Genomic DNA, 23832 nt, shown 5'->3' with positions numbered 1-23832 from the left:
GAAGCACTTTGATTTGAGTAAAGTCGTTTTAGAGGGCACATGTAAGCCCTGTAACCCATCTCAAAAGCTAAACGATGCTCCTGCCACTGCTGAAATCACTGGTGCGTTCCTACTTGTTTGGAATTTCTGTCCAGGCTTTTTTCCTCAGTGAAATCGTACTCCTTTAGGACCAAGGGAAACGGGATAAGCCCAGCAAACAGCCATTAGGCATGGAATGGTCATCAGATAAAGGCCGTCATTCTTCTAGTAGGTCGTCTTACTTCGCCCAGCGTGCTCATTTCCTCGCGCCCAGGAAAGCACAGTCTCTCAGTACATCCAGGAGGGAGGAGCATCACAGCCTTGGTGGCTGGTGTTGGCAGTGCCCTTCCGTTAAAGGAAGAGGCTACAGTACGATTATTAGTCTTGATAGACTTGTAACTTATCTTTTGTTTGCAAGATGACCGAGGCAGAATCTCATTTATGATAATAAACTGTAATTGCTCTTCTAGAGGGCAAATTATAGGCCTGAAAAAGCTAGACTCAGACTTATTTTTCTAGCTAGGATGTATTTTATTAAATAGGTACAAGGAGCTATTATGAGTCTGGGGCAAAATCTTGCATTGAGAATCATAGTTTTAAAACTGAAGACTTAATATCTTGCCATTTAGTGTTTACTATAATTCAGTAAATTATTTTCTTCTACACAGATATTTTATAAATGAGTGGCCATAGGGGTATAGTAGAAAGTCTTGTAGACGACCGTTGACATTTATCTCTCAGCTTTGGTGGCTCTCCCATTCATAACGGCTACTGGGCCTTAAGTCCAAAGCCTAGCCAGTTTGCTCTGAAATTCTCTTTTAGTGTTTACTGTCCCATTTGATCTGGGCCCGTATGGATCTGCACAACCTTGTAGACTTAGTCACAATTTGGCAGGTAAAGTGTGATCCCTGTCGTTATTGATGGGCAGCGGTGACGTGAATCTGGGGCAGAAATCCTTAAAGGTCGTTTGCTGTTGACAGCCTTTGTCCATAGCTTGGTTGTATCCACTTGACAGACATACTGTAGACGTTTATTTTCATTATCTTTTTCAAGTGATTGCAGTTTTTTTTGAAAATTTTTGTTTAAGTGAACTAAATTCTATTCTAGGGAGTTAAAGTAATATAGCAGTCCTGAAGGAAAGAAGCACATGCCTGGACTGGTCGTTCTCAGAGCTCTTGAGGACCTGGGGGAGCTCCCTGAAGGGGCTCTTCGCTTGTGTGCACTGTCGGTGCAGTTCGCATGTGCCTGGCTGCCTTCTCTGTGCTCCTAGGTGGCTTCCCTTCTAGAAAAACACGACAGGGAGGGTTCAGAGCTGGCAGAGAGAATAGTGCCTTATTGCTTACTTATTCTTTATTCCAGAAAGGATTAGAGGCTTCATAAGGCTATTAGTAAAGTAGAGAACTATGTAAAGAAAGTCGGGGTTACAGAAAATAGAATGGGGATAAATGGTAAGATCACAAGAAAAGCATATCAAATTCACATAGTTAATAAAGCTGAACTGTAAATGTCATTCTACATTTCCTGGTGAAACCACACTTACATCATAATGAAAAGCATTATACGCGTTATTTATATTTAAGTCTCACTATAGCACTGTGAGGTAGATTTTTTGTTGTTGTTGTTGTTTTTTGTGTGTGGTACACGGGCCTCTCACTGTTGTGGCCTCTCCCGTTGCGGAGCACAGGCTCTGGACGCGCAGGCTCAGCGGCCATGGCTCACGGGCCCAGCCGCTCCATGGCGTGTGGGATCTTCCCGGACCAGGGCACAAACCCGCGTCCCCTGCATCGGCAGGTGGACCCCCAACCACTGCGCAACCAGGGAAGCCCAGGTAGATGCTTTTAAATTCCTCCCAGTACTCATGTGAGAAAACTGGGGATCCAAGTACGATGAATAAATTTGGCCTCGTCCACTTGACTCCACACCCTGAGTTCCTAACAGCTGCACATAACTCTCTGTAAAAGTCTCTCTGTCCATGAGAAGAAAACACCACTCCAGGGAGACCAAACTTCTGCCTCTTAGTTCTTAAAAAGTAAGAAAGAAGGGGCACTTGGATGATATTAGAGGAGCGGCCTCAGTGACTTCTGTAGCGGCGGCAGATCATGGATTTCAAAGGCATCGCTGGGTACAAGCCAGAGACAGGACACCAAGCACCAGCTCCCAGTGGGACCCACGGCGAGTGCGTGCGTGGCCTCGACACGAGCGGGGAGGGGAATGGACTCACTGGCCCTTCAGCCTGACCCAGGGTTAAACCGACATGGTGAAAAGAAAGAGGAGAGCAGCTGCCTGTGTGAGTGCGTCCCAGGTGAGGGCTGTGACCAGAGATGCTCGGGGACAGCACTCTGCCACGAGTGTGACCGTCATGTGGGCTGAAGTCAAGGGGTCCGTCCTCCCAGCTTACCCAGGACGGGCCTGCTTTATACCCGTTGTCCCAGCAGAATTGTGGGAGGTGTCCCCTCTCCCTGTCAGCAGTGTCCAGCTTGAGTGGTGACCAAATGCCACCTACATGAAGGGAGTGACGGTGACAATTGTGATGTTCACAGAATTCCCTTATTTTAAGGCTGTTTCATACAAATTCCAATTGTTTATTTTGCCTCGAAGAGAAGAAAGAGCATAAATGGAAAGTACGATGTACCTAAATCAGTTTGCGGGTAGGCATTGTCACACCGACCCCTTTAAATAGCTTTTTATTCAATGACTCTCAATATCTTTATGTCTTATAAATTGGAAAAGATAAATAAGGTCAGCTGACTTGTTTGGACATTCCTGGCCAGACTGTCATGGCTCTGGTCATCGCTGTGCGGGGGAGACTTGGGCTTAGAGCTCCCTTTCATTCTCAGACAAAGAACATTCCCAAGAACTCACCTTGCTGGTGACGAAACCCACTGAGGAGGTTGAATCTGCAGACTCAAAGGCAAGAGTGAAGGTAGACGTCAGAGGAGCTGACGTTCTTATCAAGAAGGTCATATAATCCCATAGTGTTAGGAAATAATGAAAACATCTGTGTGAAACTTTTGAAAATTGTAAAGCACTATAGAATTTAAAGACTCATTCAGTTTTTCAGAAAAAAGGCAGATTTGGTATAATCGAGTTTTAACTTGATGATCGGAAAAAGTGAACTAGCAATCTTTAAAAACTGTATGTAATAGAAAACATCTCAGTCTTCAGATCTTCTTCTTGTGGTCATTGCAGTCTAGGAAAAACGTTATCTCACTCACTGAGCCTGGGCAAGTCAGTGAATGGTTCTTCCCACACCACCACTTCCTCACGTGCAGGGTGAGATCGTATCTCCTACCTTGTTCATCTCGTAGCGTTGTTGGGGGGACAACGTAAGATCGATAAAACCATGTAAACTGAAGTGCATTGTTGGGGAGTGGGTTTGACACTCCAGAGGAACGTAGAGTCGTTTGCAGAACTTTCATCTTTTTCCAAATCTGCTTTGAAATACAAATATTTTCATACTTATCAGGCAATAACATAAAAAAGAAATTCAGATTCGATTCAAGGGATGGGGAAAAGGAAGCAAAACACTTGGCAGATAAGGGAACTCAGAAAATGAAAGTGCATGTTTCCATTTTCATGGTTAAGTTGGTCCAGCCAGTGGCAGGTTAGTGAATGCTTCGTTCATCCTGTCATTATCAGGACGCATTTATGGAGGATGTCGTCCCTTAGAGGATGTGCTGGTTGCTAGAGTGACGAAGAGGCAAATGACATGGGCTCCATTCGTGGAATCCCGTTGGAGAGAGGGGGGCACACAAGCATGAGAACCCTAAGTGCTGTCCAAGGTACAGCTCACTCAACAAATGTAATTTTTGAATACACCTGCCAGCCAGACAGGCCCCACGCCAGACACTGGAGGGGTAGCGGTAGAACCTGTGCTGGGGGGTGCCCAGGGGAGGTGGGAGCACACAGAACCTGACCCAGACCGAGGAGGTCAGGGCGACCATCAGGGAGTGGGGTCTTGGAGCTGAGGACCAAAGGGTGAGTAGGCATGGGGCCTCCGGCTCTCCTTTCTGCCCCTCCCTCCCCCGTCTGCGCCCTGTCACTGGTCCTCTTCCCACCTCACTTCTCCCCTGAGGTGCTGCCCTCCACAGTGCTGTGCCCACAGCCCAGACTCCTCTTCCGAGCCTGGACCCTTTGAAATTCTCTTCTGGGAGCCCTGAGGCATCTCACATTCCGTAAGCTCATCATTTTCTCTCCCAAGTCTCTTTTTCCTTCTATGCTTGTTAATTTACATTCTAAAGTCAGGCACCTGGAACTCATTCTAGACTTTCTCTTTCTCTTATCCCCTTCATCTGACTATTCAACATATTGTGTCTTTTCCACCACCTGGATCGCCCTGGCGTCTGCCCTTTGACCATCCTCCGTTTTGTGGGGTGATTACAGCAGTGCCCCAGCCGCCTTCTCTGCTTTCTCGCTCACCCCCTCTCCATCCATCTTCCACTCAGCTGGCAGATAAGCATCACACTCGTGTCTGGCTTAAAACTTGTTGGGGTCTTCCAAACATATTTGGGGAAAAAATGTGTTTTAAATTCTTTACTATGTCATACAAGGCCTTTCAGAGTCTGATCCTTTCTAGTCCTTCCAGCTTCATCCCTCTGTTCTCCTTTTTATTCACGCTTTTATGTTGTATTGTCACTAAGTGGAATTGCTGCGTTTTCCACCAAAATGCCCTGCTTTCTCTGACCCCTGCCAGCTGTGCTAGCCTTGCCCTTCCATGCCCGGGTAGGTCTTCAGCCAAGCGGGGCTGCCCCCGGACGGATCGCTCTGTCCACGCTGCAGTAACGCGGTGCTGGGCTTTGGTCTTGGTGGCTTTCTTGTTCTTTGCGCTTGTGTCTGCCGCTGCACCACTCAGCGCACTACACACCTGCCCTTGGGCGTCTTCCACTACCATGTTGTGAGCTCTTCCAAGACGAAGACTGAGTCTTCCATGTGTTTATGTCCACTGCCTAGGATTATTTATATAACACGAATATCCTGAGGGCCTCATATGCACCAGGCATGATTTTTAATGGCTCGGGGGCCACTTGGTGAACTTGAGTACATTGTCCCCACATCACTTAGGTGCATCCCTTACGCACACCGCTGGTCGCGGAGTCTCGGTGCGTTTGGTAAAGAGCTCAGCGTCTGCGTCTAAGAATGTCTGGAGAGGGGCTGCAGGGGTCAGATGGTGCTGTCTTACCTCCAGGACTGGCTCTTCCCTGCAGACTTGACCTCTGTTAACTGTGGGCCACACCCCTGCATCTGTGCCCCTGAGGCTGTCGGCATAGCCGCAGCACCGCCCAGGGGACCACGGCTCTGGGAGCCTGGATGACTCGGGGTTGAGTGAGGCAAAATCAAGAAGGAATTTGAGACCTCTGGGCCCCCCGTTTTTCTGGTGTTTTGTATTCTCACCAGTAACTTCCTGCCTGCCTGCCACTTACATGTCACACGCGTATCCAGTGTCCTTGAATGCCCTCTGTGTGATGAAGCTCTGTATTTACTTGCAGCATTGGTCCTAATTGGATAAAACGGATTTCGTAGTTCTCGGGTGGCGGAGGGGAGGGCAGATGGGGACCTGGGAGTGGTTAAAGTGAATGTCCTCAGTAGTTCCTCCTGAGACAGCCCTCGTTTCTTCCGAGGAGGATGAGACCAGGTGCTTTTGCACAGGTTTTCGCTGTCAGCATCTAACACTTGTTTTTGGCGGCTGGGGCCCCGTTTCTGCCTTCTGGGCCCCAAGCTCCAGCCCTAGAGGGCAGCTTGCAGAGTGTGGGTGCCTGGCCTAGAGGCTCCCTGGGCCTCCCAGGCCCTCTGCCCCATCAGGGCCTTTCCTTCTGACTTAATATTTGGACAAGTGGTCCTTCCGTCACAGAGATGAGTGTTAAATCAGCCCCTCCATCTGGTTTTTCTTCTCTTTTTACAGCCAGACTTCCAGAAAGCATGGCACCCCTCACCCCTCCCACCCCCGTGTCAAGGCTGCTGCTCTCTGCGCTTCCACCTCATTCCTCTCTGCCTGTTGGGTCTTCAGGTCCCAATTCCACTTAAACTGACTCATCATAGACATGGAACCCTCAGCCTTGGCCCCCAGGTCTTCCGGCCGAGTCCTCTGTCCCAGTTCCCAGGCCCAGTGTGAGAAGACTTGCTGGCCCGAGTTCTGGTCCAGCGCCCTGGGCCAAGGGCAAGGCTTGTGGGGGCAGTTAAGCGGGGCGGGGGCGCGGATACAGGGCACAGCACCCAAGGCCACTCCTCCAGGGCTGCTTTCCAACAGCTTGAGCCACCCTCGGCCTCATTCTACTTGGCCACCTTCTAACTGGGGCCCACCTCCCCACCCCCAGAGCACCCACTTGGCGTCAGATCCCTTCTGTGACCTGTAGGCAGAGCCTCCGGAAGACCTGAGGTTAGACGCTCACCGTTTGCCTCAATGCACAGACCTGTGTGTGCTCTCACTGTTCTCCTGTATCTGGCGCTCTTCTCTAGGAGGGTTTCCTGGTTCTGTCAGAGTTGGAGCTTTCTGTTTTCTGTTCACTCTCCTGTTTGTTTTCAAAGAGGACAGAGGGATACATCTTTCTCTGAGTAGAAGTCCTTCAGACTTAAATTTCTAACATAGCTTATATATTTTTTTAAGTAATAACCTTTTTTCGTGGTCTACCCTAATTAAAATTAATCTTTTTTAAGAATGTCAAGGCCAAATGTATCTTGTCTATATTTTAGAGTTACATAATTCCCTTGTTTAATTCATCAAAAATTTATTGATTACCTAGAATGGAAGCAGCACTGTCAGTTTTATTGTTATCATGCTCAAAAGGCTTATAATCTGGGTGGAAAAATTAGCCAAATGCATAAAATGCTTAGCAGACAAGACGGGGCAGCCTATAAACATGTGTTGACGGAAATAAATGAATTGGTACAAACAAGAAGGTCTCCGGGAGGTCAGAAAGGGGAGATTCGGATAAGGACCAGCTGGGCAGTGAAAGCTTCCTGAAGAAGTCAGGCGTGGGCTGGGCCTTCTTTCTTATTTTGATTCCGTCTCCTTTGAATTATCCATTTTCCAGCTCGGTCATGTTGACAGGGAAAGACTACATGTCAGCGTTAGTTTTCCCAACTTAATGGCTCCGATGAGAGTGATCCATAACTTGTAAGCTTGAGGTGTGGGCTGTGAGCCGGAGAGACAGAGCGATAAGAGCAGAGTGGAAGGTGATTCAGAGAGGCTAAATCAAAGCACTTGGAATTGGGGGCAGCCCATACCTGGTTTTGAAATGGATGATGAAGATTGAGTTTTCGGAGTGAAATTAATGGATTGTTTAGTTGGCATTATTAACTTAAAGAACGGGGTTTAGCTGAAGTATTATAGGGATTTACAGGAGACATTTTTCACATTTACTGAAGGTTTTACCAGTAAGCAGTTAAGCAAATGTAAACATCTTGCAGGCTGCAGGGGACCTGGGAGTGTTATTCATTTCCCCCACCCCCGTCACGCTGGTCTAGTAGACACGTAGCCGGCCCTGGTGAAGCTCTGCAGAGCTTCTGGGTGGTTACGATTAGTCTCTCGTTGTGTATATAATGCGAATGTAATAAGAACATAAACATTTTATAAGTGTAGAAATTTCTTTTTTTTAGTGTTAACAAGTCATTTGGAGTGGCAAGAAGAACAGATTTGGTCTCAACTTAATAATAGTGGTGCTAACAGACAGAACTTTATCCTTAAAATAAAATCATTCAACGTATGAAACATACTAGGAAGAACAAGCAAAAGGCCTGTGTGCACGTCATTGTGACAAGTCATCCCAGTGGCTCTATGAGAGGAACACGGGAGTTTTCTGAAAGTTAACATGCTTTTCTCTCATTGTCATAAGAAAAAAAAAAGAAAGCATTTATGAAAGCATCGTGAGTTGTGAGCATTTGTTGACAGCAGTCCTGGGGATGGAGGAATCCTTCAGCCCCCAGGCCCCTTTGTATAACCAGACAATACTTAGATATTCTAAGAAACATGAATATACAGAGTAACTATCGTATCGTAGCGACATAGCCAATACCTTGCAGTCACGTGGGAAATAAGTCATAGGAGCAAACACCTTTTACTAATAACCTGGAGTCATTTGGTCTAATGTCCTATCACTTTATTTCCTGCCTTTTCAAATAAGATGACGATGTGAAAAGATTCGACACCGTCAAATGCTACTCCCATTGACTGCTGTTACGGGAGCAGTAGTCTTAAGATCGTGTTCTCTCTTTTGCCTGGTTTGTAAAGGTTTGTTTCAGCCAACATTTTGGGCCCCAGCCTTAGGTACCGGGCATGTAAAGATGAATGGTACAGAGTCGCACTGAAAGAGCGTACGTCGGGGATGGGTAGACAAGGCAGCAGAGGAGGTTAGCGTGAGACCAAGAAGTGCTGTGACAGCAGAGGGCACGTGGACCACCCATGGGGGACCAACAGGGAGGAGAGAGGGGTGAGGGAAGATGTTCTTGGAGGACGTGTTTTGATGTCAAGGCTGAATTTGGAGGATGAGTGAGAAACGGCCACACCAAAGATAAGAGAAGTGTCGCTGGGGGCAGGGTGTGGGGTCGTCCTGGGGCAGAGGAGCTGCACGCACTCGACAGCAGAGACCTTCCACCTAGACCACAGACTGCAAAACAGCAGCCACCAGACCAGATCCCGAGGAGGCACTTTTTTGTTTGGTGCACTGCTTTTCTGCAGTTGCCAACGTTTAAAAATAGAAAATTTGAACATAAAACCACAGATTTCTAGGCTTCTTTGGCTCACTCCCACGTGGAATCCGCCAGCGCAACCTGACTAGCAGTTCCCACAGTCCTCACGCCTTCTGTTTTTTCTTAAGTCCGCCCACTTTACGCTTCACATTGCCAGCCTGGTCCCTACAGATGTCCATGTTTGCAAACACTGTTTGGACCTGTGGACCAAAGGCTCCGGTCCCAGGCGGTGCAGGAGATGCAGCCTCCCACATCTGCACCCTCATGTCCAAGTAGCTGCACGTGCATGCAGCTCCCAGGAGTCTCCAGAGCTGTAGGGATGGATAGTTTTATTTCCTAGCTTCATTTTTTATAAATTGTGTTTTATTAAAGCTTTTCAAAGACTCCTAACAATTCACTGACCCTAAGTTTATGTAAGTGAACAAAGCTGCTTTTTTTTTAATAGATTCCTATAAATTAAAAAGGGAAGGGGTCAGAATTAAACCATCTGGCTCAACCAGGAAAAAGGAAAAGTATGTGTCTCCCACCTAGGCAGGCCTAGGTGTTCCTCCCCGGGGCCTGGGGGTAATGGAGGAATTCCATAGGTGGTCCCGCCCTCAAGGATGTGAGAAAACACTGAGATTGGACCACTACACTAGAAACTTGCTTTTCATGGAGGAGATCGAACAATAGGAATCTTCTCTTTGAAAATTCCAGAGTCTTCGTACGAATAACATATTCTTAATTTGAGCTGAATCGATGGAGCGTCATTCAAGAGGTAACCGTTCACTTCCTTCCTGAGTTAGAAGGCTGAATCTGAGAGGTCAACAGTGGGCCAGTGTTCCTTTGAGTGTTTTTTGTTTTGTTTTTTTTCCCCTAACCTATCTTTCTTATCTTCCCCCTAGATTAATAAGATTCTTCAGTCAGTTTTCAAAAACTCATTCAGCTCAGACCTGCTTTGTTTTCCTCCTTAAAGTTTTACTTAATGTAGTACCACAGTCCCCATATTTTGAATATAATCATGCCAGAAATACATACTTATTCTTGCATTTCTCTTAAACATGTTGTAAAATTTAATTTTTTCTTGAAGCAGGTTACCATCATTTTATATGTAACTGATAGTCTTTCAAAACTTGCTGTAACTAATTTCCTTTTAAAGTGTGTTTTGCGTCCTCATTGTCATCACATACTCCTTCAATTCTAAATTTACATCAGTCCCCTGCTCCCTTCCAGGGTCTGTAACTTCAGACTTGTTCAGAAATAGAAAACTCCTAAATAAGGTTCTGAAGAGATATTTTCAAAACAGTTATTTGTGAACACTTTTCCCAAAAACTCAGGTCAGAGCTCAAATGTGGGATTTATGTAGGAAATTAAAGTTAAATTGGCTTGGTTTGATTAAGGTTTTGAGTTTTCTTTTGTTTTTGAAGAAGGGGAATTTCGTTTTACAATTTAAAAATCATTTATTCTGGAAAAATGACCAAGAAGTATGAGATTCATTTTTGTCTAAACCAATTACCTGCAGAGCTGCTTAAAATATAAAGCCTTCTTGATTTAATATAACATTTCTTAGACCTCTCTGACACATTACTTAAACAGAAAGGCCACATTTCTCCAGTAAATTATTTTAAAGTCAGGTAATTTAAATTACATTTAAGTGTAATAAGTAGGTATCATATTAAAGCTTGTATTTTCTCATTTGTTCCTAATTTCTATAGATTCCACGTTGATAGAGCTACTAAGGATTGGTCTTTACTAAACAAAGAAATACTAGATTTTATGGGAGGAATAAATAATTCATAGAAATGTGTTCACAAATTCCCCTCCCACTCGTATCTCTTAGCTTCTTTCCACGGTAGCCTTGGCCAGGAAAGGCACAAGTAGAAAGACCTCACGCTGGTGCTCAGTAGAAAGATCTCTCAATTTAAAATGTAATTCAGTTTTGGATGTGAGCTTGGAAATAAATCATCATTCCACCCTCAGCATGAGCCGTGAACCTATTTGCATGAGTGAGTGAAGGGATACAAAAGAATATTTTTTAGCTCAAGAAAATTGCTAGATCTTTTCCTGCCACCATTCCCCGCCCCCATCAAGTAGTGCTGTTTTCCTTATTCACACATTTTTTTTTCTGTTTTATTGACAATGAGGAATGTTTTGCAGCAGTATCACACCCCGTTCCCCTGCTTTTCTGATCTTTCCTTTATAAATTCACTCCAGCAACATCCACTCACAGAGATAACTCCTCGGTTCTTAATAAAAGCCATGACAGCTACTGTGGTAGACGTGTAAGCACACATTTAAAAAAAAATGTTTGGGGGCTTCCCTGGTGGCACAGTGGTTGAGAATCCGCCTGCCAATGCAGGGGACACAGGTTTGAGCCCTGGTCCGGGAAGATCCCACATGCCACGGAGCAACTAAGCCCATGCGCCACAACTCCTGAAGCCCTCACACCTAGACCCCGTGCTCCGCAACAAGAGAAGCCACCACAATGAGAAGCCCGCTCGCCGCAGAGAAAGCCCGCGCACAGCAACGAAGACGCAACGCAGCCAAAAATAAATAAATAAATAAATTTATTTTAAAAACGTTTTGCAGGTGATCAACCCAGTTTCTCCTGGTTCTGGTTTATTTTTCTGTAATTTGCTGTAATTAAATTAAATTCTGAATTTAAAGTTATAATTGGAGATAGAAATATTCTGCCATTTTAATTGTTATTATTAGAAACATGCTTCACAGCCATCATACATTTATAATTTATGATTAAGAACTGACATTCTTGAGTATATATACATGCGTTTTCATATTCTAGTATATATCCGTTACGTCTTTATAATTTTGAAAAAATAAATCAGGGGAAACAATTTATTGCAAGCTTATCAGCCTCTACCTCCAGCTCTATTTAAATAAGTCCTCTATTTAATAACTGTTTCGTATCACCTGTTCTTTTTCTTGTAGCTGATGTTGCAACTTGAGAGTTCATAGTACTTGTGTTTGTTTAACGTCTGTCTTCCTTTCTAGACTAAACTCTGCTCTCTGTCTTGTTCAGGGCTGCTGTACCCACACCCAGTGTAGCGGCTGGCTGTGTAGGCAGTGAGAGATTTGAATGAATAATGAATGAACACCTTGAGTGAGCACTCTTAAGTGCTTTATTTACATTATTGCATTTAATTCATAAGCAATTCTATGGCGTGTCTCCCACTTCACAGATGAAGGAACTGAGGCCAGCAGGTTAAGTAATTTGCTCCAGGTCCCATAGCTCCATGGGGTAAAACCCCTGCCTTCCCCATAGTATTGTTACCGAGCCTTATGTGTAAGCCAGTTTGACTCGGGTTGCAATCTTGCCATCAAAAGATTCCTAATACAACCCTTACTTTACAGTTGAGGAAACTAAGGACCAGAGAGGTTAAATAATTCGCCCACTTTTACATAGATAGTTTACATCAGAGTTCTCATGAGAGAACTCGGAACCACCTGATTCCTGTACAACATGCTTAGTTATGCCGTATACAGAAACCAGAATGATAATATGAATAAAGAGTATCAAAGCATTTTCGGAAACATTTTTGTTATGAAACGTTCCATGGGACACAATGGTAGAGAGAGCACACTGAACCCCAGGACACCCATCCCCCGGAGTCAACAGTTATCAAGACTTTGCCACACTTGCTTCATCCCGCCCTTTCAGTGGCCAAAACGTGTTAAGCCACGTGACTAGGTTGGATTCAAGGTCTTTGGAACAGAGAGGGGTTGAGGGATACAGCTGAGTTCCTGCGTTAGCTGATGACAGATCTAGTTCACAGCGCTGAGTGCTTTCCACTGCAGTGACATTTATGTAAAGACAAGTGAAAGTGGGCGACTTACCAGGCCAGCACAGTCAGCAGTGGAAGCAGAACAAGGGTGCAGGGTTCTGTCGGCTCAGCCTGCGTCGGCTTGGCCAGACGCAGGCCAGGTAGGACCAGCGTCACGTTGGTGATAGCGTAGCAGCGGGTCTCCAGATCACCTGGGTTCCTAACAAGTTCCCAGGTGATGCTGCTGTGACTGGTCCAAAGACCACGCTCACGACAGAACCACAGGTGCAAAGGGTCTGCCAGCAGGTCCCAGCGAGACCCTCTCCCTCGGGTCACCCCAGCCCAGGGAAACCCGAGGAAGCCTCCTGTTCGCCTTCCTTCTGGTCTTACCTCTAGAAATCAGGCCTCCGAGTACCACTTGAAGTGTGGATGAACTTCTAAGGAATTTAAGTGAGGAAAAAAAGATGTCAACAAAGATTTTAAATAAAGAATAAAGGGAGAAATAATGGGGGCAGGGGGAGTGGGGTGCCTCTCCCCAGGTTTGGGATACTTTCCAAAACCCGTGAGCAGGGAGACTAGGTGGGTGTTTTGATCAAGGGCTGAGCAGCATGATTAGAGGAAGAGTACAATGAGTAATTGACCTAAAACAACAAGAAATCAGTCTTTGACAATATTGCCTTTCAGGTCTGAGATTTAGTTCTGAGCACATTTTATGAGACTAAGGCAGAAAATCATAGTTGTATAACCGAGATGAGAAAGGAGTGCGCTTTCCTAATCTTTTTCTGTATCAAAAATAGATCTATTTATTAAGACAGCTAAACTTAAGCAACTTTAATATCACCATGATATTTAAGGATTTCACGATAAATCCAACTTGAAAAAATAACCCAGATACCACTTGATGTATTTCCCCTTTATTCTTGCTCGGCCTCTTCCTACTTCCAGCTTCAAAAAGAACCCTTCGCTTCTTTTACTGATGTATTTTCACTGTGTGCAAAGATTCTAACCAAAACCCTGTGGGTCGCCCTTTGTTTACTTAACTCTTTTATTCTGCCTTATTTGAAACAAAGCTTCTGTTAACTTCCAAACGTATGTAAAATGTAACAAAAATGATCAAAAAAGTCAACAAAAAGGAGACGTGGGAGAGACAAGGAGAGGCAAAAGCAGGAGCTAATAAACGGCGGTGCGATCGCCCTGGGGTCAGCCGAGGAAGGCCGCCCGGAGGAGCAGGCCCGGCCCTGCTGCCCTGCTTTACCCACCGTGGGTTTGGGGGTCTGGAAGGTAGATTATGGCTACTGGCTACCTGAGTGCTGTTTCTCTCAACTGAGCATTTGATAAAAATGGTGCAGTGGGGTGATCGCGATTCATTTTCCTCAAAAAAACGCCTAATGCGGACCTCTCATGAGTGGAGTGAATGCTGGCCGTGCTGGCAGGCAGAGGGCTCCTCAAAAGCAGATCTGATCGTTTCCTTCCCTGATTTAAGAAGCAGAGGGAGCTTCGTGGACTCTGCATCTGCCCAGAGACCTCCCCATGGCCCTCCCTACCTCTGCTCTCTGACTCCTCTGGCCCCCAAAGCACGCTGCCCCGCCCTTTGCCTGCCTCCCATCCGTCCATCAGGGTTTGGCTTCAGCATCCCCCGAACTTCCCGTGCCTGCTCCACACCTCCGCCCACACTGGGTTCCTGCTCCCGGAAGGCTCGCCCCTCACTTGACTGTTCCACCTGTTTCACTGTCGCCCACTGTGGGATAAGCACCCCCAGCATGAGGACCATGTCTATCTTGCTCACCGTGTTACATCCCAGGTCTGTCCTTTGTTTCAAAGAAATGGAGTGCTTCCCAGTCGTTTCCATGTCAGGGAATGCAGTAGGAAGTTAGGCCACGTGGGCAGTGGGGTGAGCTGAAGGAGCTGTGAGCACACAGGAGGCTGCTCCCAGCTGAAGACCCCAGCCTCCCAGCCCCCTGCAGCCCCCAGAAGTGAGAGCGTCAGTAAATGGTATTAGACCAGTGCCCTCCACGTACCAGTTAGAGGGTGAACCCCGGGTTACCTGAATGAGCCCGCAAGGAAACCCGAGTACAGGTCCTGGTTCCGAGTCTCAGTTTCTCATCTGTAAAATGGGGATAATACTATCTATCTCAGTAAACTTGTCTGACTTTGTTCACTTTTGTTTTGTTTTCAATGCCGCCGTGCCCAGTGTTGATACAGGTTCTGGGAATAGGCTTTCTCATATACTGCTGGTGGGAGTGTAAACTAGTATAAACTCTCGAGTACAGGCTGGGGTACAAGTCAAAACCCCTAAAACTGTTCATGTCATCTGACTCAGTGATCTGGGAACTTATCCTCAGAATGTATTATAGTCAGAGCTGTGAACAACGACCTGTCTATCAGATATTCATCCCAACATTATTTCTAATTAAAAACTGGAAAAATGCTGTGTCCAAAAAGACATATTGATTGAATTAATTGCGGTATATCCACGGAATAGGCCACTATGTAACTATTAACGATAATGGTGTGAAATAATTCTTAACTGCATAGGGAAATTATTAAGATATATTGAAAATAGAGTAAGCAACAAAACCACAATTCATTGTGTTCTCAGTTTTTGTTTTTTTTTTTTAAAGAGCCAAGCAAAGTAATTCTTTCTTTCTTCATTTTTGGCTGCATTGGGTCTTTGTTGCTGCACGTGGGCTTTCTCTAGTTGCGGCGAGCAGGGGCTGCTCTTTATTGAGGTGCACGGGCTTTTCATTGCGGTGGCTTCTCTTGTTGTGGAGCACGGGCTCTAGGCGCTCAGGCTTCAGTAGTTGTGGCGTGCAGGCTTCAGTAGTTGTGGCACGCGGGCTCTAGAGCACAGGCTCAGTAGTTGTGGCGCACGGGCTTAGTTGCTCTGTGGCATGTGGCATCTTCCCGGACCGGGACTCGAACCCGTGTTCCCTGCATCGGCAGGCGGATTCTTAACCACTGCGCCACCAGGGAAGTCCCTGTTTCAGTTATTTTTAAAGTATTTGTATCATTGGAAAAAGGCTAGAGGACTTCCCTGGTGGCGCAGTGGTTGAGAGTCTGCCTGCCGATGCAGGGGACAAGGGTTCGTGCCCCGGTCCGGGAAGATCCCACATGCCGCGGAGTGGCTGGGCCCGTGGGCCGTGGCCGCTGAGCCTGCGCGTCCGGAGCCTGTGCTCCGCAACGGGAGAGGCCACAACAGTGAAAGGCCCGTGTACCGCAAAAAAAAAAAAAAAAAAAAAAAAAAAGGCTAGAAAGCTATAAACCAATGTTTCTTTGAAAAGCTAATTTAGAATATTTTGTGTGATTTTCTGTCCTTCCAAATTTTTGGAAATGAACATATGTTACTTTTATGGGTTTTTTCCCGCCCTCTCTCCTTCCTTTCCTCAGATGTAGGGGGGAGAGTAAGTACTTTTTAAATTTTTTTTAAATTTTATTTTATTTTATTTTATTTATTTATTTTTCAGTACGCGGGCCTCTCACTGTTGTGGCCTCTCCCGTTGCGGAGCACAGGCTCCGGATGCGCAGGCTCAGCGGCCATGGCCCACGGGCCCAGCCGCTCCACGGCACGTGGGATCCTCCCGGACCGGGGCACGAACCCGTGTCCCCCGCATTGGCAGGTGGACTCTCAACCACTGCGCCACCAGGGAAGCCCTAATTTTATTTTATTTTTTGTTTTGTTTTTTGTTTGTTTGTTTGTTTGCAGTATGCGGACCTCCCACTGTTGTGGCCTCTCCCGTTGCGGAGCACAGGCTCCGGACGCGCAGGCTCAGCGGCCATGGCTCACGGGACCAGCCGCTCCGCGGCATGTGGGATCTTCCCGGACCGGGACACAAACCCATGTCCCCTGCATCAACAGGCGGACTCTCAACCACTGTGCCACCAGGGAAGCCCCTTAATTTTATTTTTTAAAAATTTTTATCAGAGTATAGTTGATTTACAATGTTGTGTTAGTTTCAGGTATACAGCAAAGTGAATCAGTTATTCATATACAACTATCCACTCTTTTTTTAGGTTTTTTTCCCATATAGGCCATTACAAAGTATTGAGTAGAGATCCCTGTGCTATACAGTAGGTTCTTATTAGTTATCTATTTTATATATAGTAGTGTGTATATGTCAATCCCAGTCTCCTGATTTACCCCTCCCCCCTTATCCCCTGGTAACTATAAGTTTGTTTTCTACATCTGTGACTATACATTCCACATATAAGTGGTATCATATGATATTTGTCTTTCTCTGTCAGACTTAACTTCACTCAGTATGACAATCTCTAGTTCCATCCATGTTGCTGCAAAGGGCATTATTTTGTTCTTTTTTATGGCTGAGTAACATTCCATTGTATATAAGTACCACATCTTTATCCATTCCTCTGTTGATAAACATATATGTTTATGAAAAATAAAGCACAGGAGTAGAAACTTCACAGAATTAGTCATTGGGACACTTTTACCCACAACATGAGCCGACCCCAGGCTCCTTGGACCAGGAAGGAAATGGGTTCCTTGAGTATCTGGGCGCTGAGAGTGATCGTCCCTACCAGGGTGGATATCCTCATTTTTGTTTACATGGTTTGTCAACCTACCCAATTTTCATTCGTGCCCCTGAGCACAGATTTAAACACCAAACTTGAGTCTCATGATTTTCTGTGATTCCGACAAGGGTCAGAAACTAAACTTCCACGTAAAATCGCCTATCTCAATAAATTAAATTCACGCGCACTTTTGTAAAAGGGCTTTTTACAACACTAATACCTTTGAATCCAACTGGCTTCCACAGTCCTTGGAGAAGGAGTGAACAGCCTTTTTTTTTTCCCACAAGGTCCAATTCAGGAAAAATAAAAATGTTTATGAGCCACATTTTTCTTCCACCCAAATAAAACTAGCTTTTCAGAGTCCCATAGGGAAAAAAAAATCTGTTCTTATAAGCTATAAAGTACTTGATTGAAAGAAGAACAGCAGTTACAATTTTTGCACTGCTTACCAGCCATTTCAGTTCCACTTTCTGGACCAATGTGAGAGGTGACCCCAGGCGTCTTCCTCCCCGTGCCCCTGGAAAACTGTGTGTCTGCTCTACAGGGAAGCTAGGTGGTCCAGGTCACATGGTGTGTATCACATGGTGTTTATCCAGGTCACAGCAGAGAGAAATCTGCTTCAGTAGGTGTGAGGGAGAGAGTTGGGGCCGATAGCAGAGGGAGGGATGGGGAAGTCAAGGCTAGTTGGGTTTGGAGGGGATGGTCAGACCTTGGAGAAATGTGAACAAGGCCGTTGACGTGAGGATGTGCCTCAGTGGAGGGAGAAGGTGAAAGACAGACAGGGAGGGGATTACACAAGAGCAAAACTGGAGCGTTTACCTTTAAAAATGAGAGAGAAAATGGGAGGCAGAAGTCAAGATGAAGGTATCCACCACTCATAGTAAGAGGGAAGGATGTCTGTTGAGGGGTTGGGGGCTCCCCGCCCAACCCCCCGCATCTTGTCTTTTCCTTGAGGGACAGACAGGCAGTGTTAGGGACATGGCCGCACCCACACGTGTGCCTGCAGGGACGCGAGCCGGCCTCCCTAAAACCAGAGCCCCCTCGGAGCTGCACCCATGACGCCTGTGTCCCCATGGGCACGTGCTGGGGCCTGCGAGTGAGCCGTGGCTTCTCCAAGGAGGAGACAGGCTGAAGCGCCCTCCCTAGGTGTCTTCAGGGGAGTAAAGAAACATGCAGATGGGCAGGGACTAGTAGATGCAGTTTCCACACTTTCGAAAAGCCCTTCACAAGAGGCCCCAGGAAGTCCACTGTATAAAGTAGGCTCTGTTGAGAACCAGGCTTGTAGACTTTTTATCTGACAATTTACATATAGGGCGTTGTGCCACCTCTTTTGAAAGCTGTGTGTCCATAAACCACGGTCCGGCCGGGCAGCGTGATCACCGCGGGCGGCCCCTGGTGTCTCATTGCTGGCCCAGAGCTGGTGCCGTGCTGAGCCTGTAATTTGTTACACATAGTGGTACTCAGGCACACTGTCCTTACGCGTCAGTACTAACTGGGTGATGTTTTTAAATAAAGAGTAAGTAAATGGACAGGACTGCTTCCAGAAGTAAGACACTGGTTTTTGCCCCAATCCTAAATCCTGGGTTCCGAAGGGGTCATCTGTCACGATCACTTAACTTCCCACCAGCTGTGCAACAGAACCATGTGCAAAGCAGGTGCCGTGTTGGGCAGCCCTCGCGTCAGCCCTGGGAGGAGGGGGCGGTCACTGCTGCTCAGATAAGGACAGGGAGGCCGGGACATCCTGCGGCCTGGGAGGTGGGGCAGGGCCTCCTGTTGAATCCGGGCCTCGTCGGCCTCCACTCTCTTCACTTTGTTAGTCCCGGCTGGCAAAGCCAGGAGGAGCAGCCCGAGCTCCTGCAAGCCAGTCCCTCCTCGTTGTAAATGTCATCCAGAGGATGTCCTGGTTCAGGGCAGAAGCCAGGCCAGCACCACGCCCCAGCTCGCTTCCCTGTACCTGTGCCCCACGTCGTGATTGCTTGGAGCTGAAAGTGATGGCTCTGTGTCCCCTGCTCTCTTCCAGCCCGCTGCTAGCTGTGTCCTTTGCCACTTGCTGTGCAGTTCCGGGAGTTGCCCTTCTGACCTGGGGCGTAAACCCACTCACGGGAGCTCTGGGGCTCTTCAACATTTTCCTGTACACCTGCTGCTACACCCCGCTCAAGAGGATCAGCATTGCCAACACGTGGGTGGGAGCCGTCGTGGGGGCCATCCCTCCCCTCATGGGCTGGACCGCGGCCACGGGCAGCCTGGATGCTGGTGAGTGTCTCAGCGTCTCTCCACAGACCCGGGGCCTGGGTGCTGGCCCCGTGAGCTCAGGGGCTCTTCCATGCGCTAACACCACTGGTCAGAGGCCACTTCCTTCCCTGAGCTGCGGTACTTGGTGGTAGATGCCGTTCTCTTCAGTACCAACCCTTTGGCACGTGTGCGGTTGTGGCCGTCGGAAGTATCGAGTGTAGAGCTGCAGGGAGACCGTGTCAGCCTGGCTTCTGGGTGAACAGATGCTCTCACCAGTAGGGAAGGGCTGAGCGAAAACAAAGGGCAACAGGTAGAATGAGAAGAAAGCCCCTGAAAGTCAGGAGCCAAGGCAGGCCTGGTGCTGTGTGGGGTCGGTCCCGATCCTGGAGTGGGTGTCAGGGCCGGCCCGGGCACAGTGGATGCTGCCTCGTCAGCAGGCCTGCTGCACCAGCTCTTCGCTTCCCCAGAACCAGACTATTCTCCCCTCTTAGGAGAGGACAGACTATTTTCATTAGTTTCTAATTTATTTTTATATGATTTGCTTACATTTTTCATGCGGTCTACAATAAAACCATTGAAACATTCCTCCAGTTTTTTGGCTGGGATGTCACAAGTAAATTTGTGGGGTGAAAATAGCTCCTTTTTACCATCTGTAAGGGAAGTTTCACAGTCTAATTAGTCAAGTAATTATTGTTTTTCACCAACGCTTAGGAAGGAAGTGGTGAGGTTTCCTGCAATATATGTAAGTACATATTTTTCACATGAGCGATCAAAAGGCTGTTGGCCATAAACCGTTGCCCTAGAAGCCACGTTTCTGAAACGTTTTCGTAAAAGCTCTTACGTTCCCATTTGGAAGCTTACAAAGGTGATTGCACCTTTATCAGGATTGTCTCTTACAGTGGCTTTAATATCCTGTAAATGTTGGCGTTTCATGAATCTGCGAATATAATATTCTGAAACGTATGTGCCTGTTTGTTCTGTGATGAGCCTGAAGCCAGTCTCCTGCGAGCGGGAGATGGCGTCAGCCCATCGGTGAAGGGCTTGGCCCTGGGGGAGGGGGCTTGGGTTTGGGGCGCTCCCGCCCTTAGCTGGCTGCCCTTCAGAACCAAACTTGACCTCCTTACGCGGTGTCTCCTCGCCTCCCACCTGGGACTGGAAAGACCCTTCTCATGGAGCTGTTGTGAGGATTTGCTGACTTGTTATTGAGTCTCCCTCAATCATAAAGCTGGTGTTAATTAGTACAGATGAAGGAAGGTCGTGAGATTTGATTCATTGGCAGAGTCTGAGCAGTTCCCGGTTGTTCCCTGGCTGTTGTTTTGGGACAGGGAGATGCCTCCCCGCTTAGAGAGAAAGCACTGGGTCCATCAGCGATCTGTGTCTTGGGTGAGGGAAGTGGGAGGGAAAGCAGGGCTCTGGCATCCCTGGACCAGATGACGAATGAGCTCCCGCCCCCACCCTCCACCCCCGGTTTTCAGTTGTAAATTTAAAGAGCCCACCTGGGCACTGCCAAACCTCCTGGTCAGATTCCTGCTGTTCAGTTCAGCCTGGATCCCCACACTTGACCCAGCTAGCCTCCCCCTGCTGTGCCCTCCAGGCCTTTCCAGCCATCGCCCAGACACTGGAAAGCAAGCAGGGCGCTTCTAGGCTCTGCCTCCCCGCCCGCCCCGCACTGTGTGCTCTGTTCCCATCCACGTCCTCCTGCCTAAGCCCTCGGATGCCTGCTCCAAGCCACCTACCTGCCGGATGGACACAGCCCTGTTCAGTTTCCTCAAACCTGTCACAAGGAACAAGGCACCAGAAACTACCTTTTCTGTCCAGGGAATCCCAGCCAGGGCCAGGGTCAGGGCCAAGTGTGACAGCCCCAGGGACAGGTATCGCTTGGAGGTATGTGAGGGCTGTCCAGTCCAGGGCCGTGGAGAACTCAGTCACCTTTGTCATGCAGGGTCCTCGGACCCAGGTTCTTGCTGAAGGCTGGAGGCCCCTGGTAGTTTCCTGCGAAGAGCTTGGGCTTCAGCATGTGTTCGAGCTGCCTCCCTGGAGGCCAGAGAGAGAAGCTTTTCAGGTCCTCCCACTTAGGACGCACATCCAGGTGGAGCCCTTATTTGTTCAGCCACAGTCCGGATCTGGCTAAAATGCTAATGGGCATATTTAAATTTTTTTTTTTTAATTTGAGGTATAATATTTCTGCAATCCAAAGTTATTGTTTGTATACAAACTCATTAATGAGGAACAGCTCAGGGCCAGGCTGTACCTTTTATAGGTAGCAGCTTGAAAATGCACGTTTGTCTTGAGAAACGAGACCCTTCATCTACCTGAACTGACCCTGGTGTAAAGCAGAGCAGCCTGAAAGGTTTGTAAAGCCACAAAAAGAAGGTCGTTTTGCAGTTTATGCGATTGACTTCTATTATATCCCTTTTGTATAAATCTTGAAGGTGCATTGTGGGGCACACAATGACAACATGGTTTACTGCCCCCAGAATCCTTAATTACCACAGATCAAATCACACACCCAAAGCCTTGTGAGGTTTATACAGAAAGAGGAATGCTACTTTAAATAATGCTTGCAATTGCTTCAAAAGTTTCAAGACATTAATTTGATAGGTAGAGCCAAATTGAGCTAAGCAGTAGATCTTTGAATGAATTGAGTAAGTGAAATAATGGGTGAATGAAACAGTGATAAGTAGCTTCCGTTTTAAAGATGAAAAAACTAAGGTATTTCCAAGGTCAATCGCCAGATATACATTGAGCATCACCTATGAGTACAGCAGGAAATGACTCAAAGAAATAAGGCAAAATCTGAGAGAATGTAGTTGAAAGATTTTTACTCCTGGATTTTAGGGACTAAGTCGGCTGTGATTTTATATAGTTTTATCATCTTCTAGAACTGCACTTTGTACTGTGGCAGCCGCTAGCCGAAGTCCAACACGATGGTGCTCAAACTTTACTGCATATCAGTCACCTGGATGGAGGGCTTGTTAAAACTCAGGATCCTGGGCCCTTCCCCCAAAGTTTCTGACTCAGTGGGTCTGGGGAGGTGCCTGAGAGTCTGCATTTCTAACAAGTTCCCACGTGATGCTGATACCCCTGGTCCAGGGACTACATTTGAGAACCGCCAATCTGAAAAGGCAGAACCAGCCAGCGCTCTTACTGTTAGAATGCCCTGGAAATACCAAGGGATTTGGGCCAAGGGCGTGGCAGATGGTATTATCAGAGATGCGCTAACAGTGTCATCTGTACTATTTACCGAGGTTGTTGTATCTCTTCTGGGTTCTTATCTTTGGGGACGTGTTTGTTTGAAGGAGCCCTTCTGAGAAAAAACAGCCAGCAATGTTTCCTTTCTTCTGTGGTATCTCCAAACCATCTTGTCTTTAAACCTCCAAAAACTGGTCACTGTGGAGCAGCCATGAGGAGAGAAGTGTTTGGAAAACTCTGTCGAGCTTGCTGCTGGGGAGGGAGGGGGAGGTGGGTGACAGAGGTGACAGAGGCCCGCTCGGCTCGCGCCTTCCCGAACCGTCCCCCCAGCCGCCACTGCGTGCGGGGCCCTGAGAGATACAGGGTCACTGAAACCCAGTCCCGGTTCTCACTTGTGTCTCATGTCTCAGAGTCTTCAGGGGGAGGCAGGCCGGTGATCAAGTATTTCCCTGAGCAGAGAGCTTTAGCGGGGGCTCCGGGCTCTCTTAAATTGGCCCCCAAATGGGTCCAGGAAGACTTCGGAGCCGAGTGACTTCTGAGTTAAGTCGCGGCCCGTTTAGTTGAGGAGGGAAAGTGCTTTCCAAGAAACGGAAAGTGTGTGCACAGGGGTTGGTAGGCATACAAGTCTACACAGACCGAAATCCGTGCCTCCACCTCAGGACGCCGCATACCAGCCCCGGCGTTCATTTCAGTCGCCGTCCCCCTGACCAGGTGGACTTGGGCTGAAGCCCTTTCCTGGGGCTTGGTAGACATTGGTTACGATTGGGGGGCAGCAGCTCGGGGCCGTGTATGATGGGGATCCTGAAGCCTCACCTTCAGGGTCCTGCCTCGAAGGAACTGACTCTGGATGGGAGGAAAGATACCAGATTTGTAGCTACAGAAAACTGCGTGCTTCCCAGACGGCCGACAGAATGAAGAAATGCATTGTTCGGAAGCACCCTTCTTAGCATCTAGATCTTTCTGTGGTTTTTGTAGTGGCCACGGGGCCAATCACGACCTCCAGGGCACCAAGCACGGAAGAGATGGTGCTGCCTTCCCGCCTCCAGTAAAGACGTGAAACATAAGACAGCCATGGGGTTCTGATTTCTTTTCCCCACAACATTATTGTTGTTGTTGGTTTTGTTTGTTTGTTTTTACCACTAGTGGAAAAGAATTTCTCGCTGTTCTAGATGCCCCAGTGGTGTGGGTCCAAAGCCTGTGCTTGATGTGACCCTTCAGAATCCAGCTCAGTGTGGGTGGGCGAGTGAGGCCGGATTGGTGGGCAGGGGGAGGGGGTGAGGTGAAGACAAACAGACTAACGGATGGAAATTGTAAAAGCTAAACAAACATTAGGTGTTCTTGGTGTTTGCTGCTTTGTAGCTGCACAAAGAACTGTGAACAGCTAGCTCTTCTCTCCCAGTGGAATTTTTGTTTCAGA

General features: G+C 47.4%; 1 protein-coding gene across 2 annotated transcripts in view; it reads left to right on the top strand.

The window, feature by feature from the left end:
• Positions 1-23832, top strand: part of COX10 (cytochrome c oxidase assembly factor heme A:farnesyltransferase COX10) — a 111053-nt gene that overhangs the window by 77627 nt on the left and 9594 nt on the right. Inside the window, exon 6 of one of the 2 annotated variants that reach the window (XM_022560934.3) lies at positions 19012-19244. The exons of the other annotated variant lie outside the window; for it this stretch is intronic. Coding sequence (XP_022416642.1) covers positions 19012-19244 — 233 coding nt within the window. The remainder of the gene's footprint in view (positions 1-19011; positions 19245-23832) is intronic. 2 annotated transcript variants of the gene reach the window in all.

This window comes from Delphinapterus leucas, chromosome 19, assembly GCF_059928025.1.
Source record: "Delphinapterus leucas isolate spDelLeu-1000000601 "Yukka" chromosome 19, BTC_Dleu_Yukka2, whole genome shotgun sequence".
NCBI lineage: Eukaryota > Metazoa > Chordata > Mammalia > Artiodactyla > Monodontidae > Delphinapterus > Delphinapterus leucas.
The sequence above is the reverse complement of the archived record's forward strand: the minus strand, read 5'-3'. Positions and strand labels throughout refer to the sequence as shown.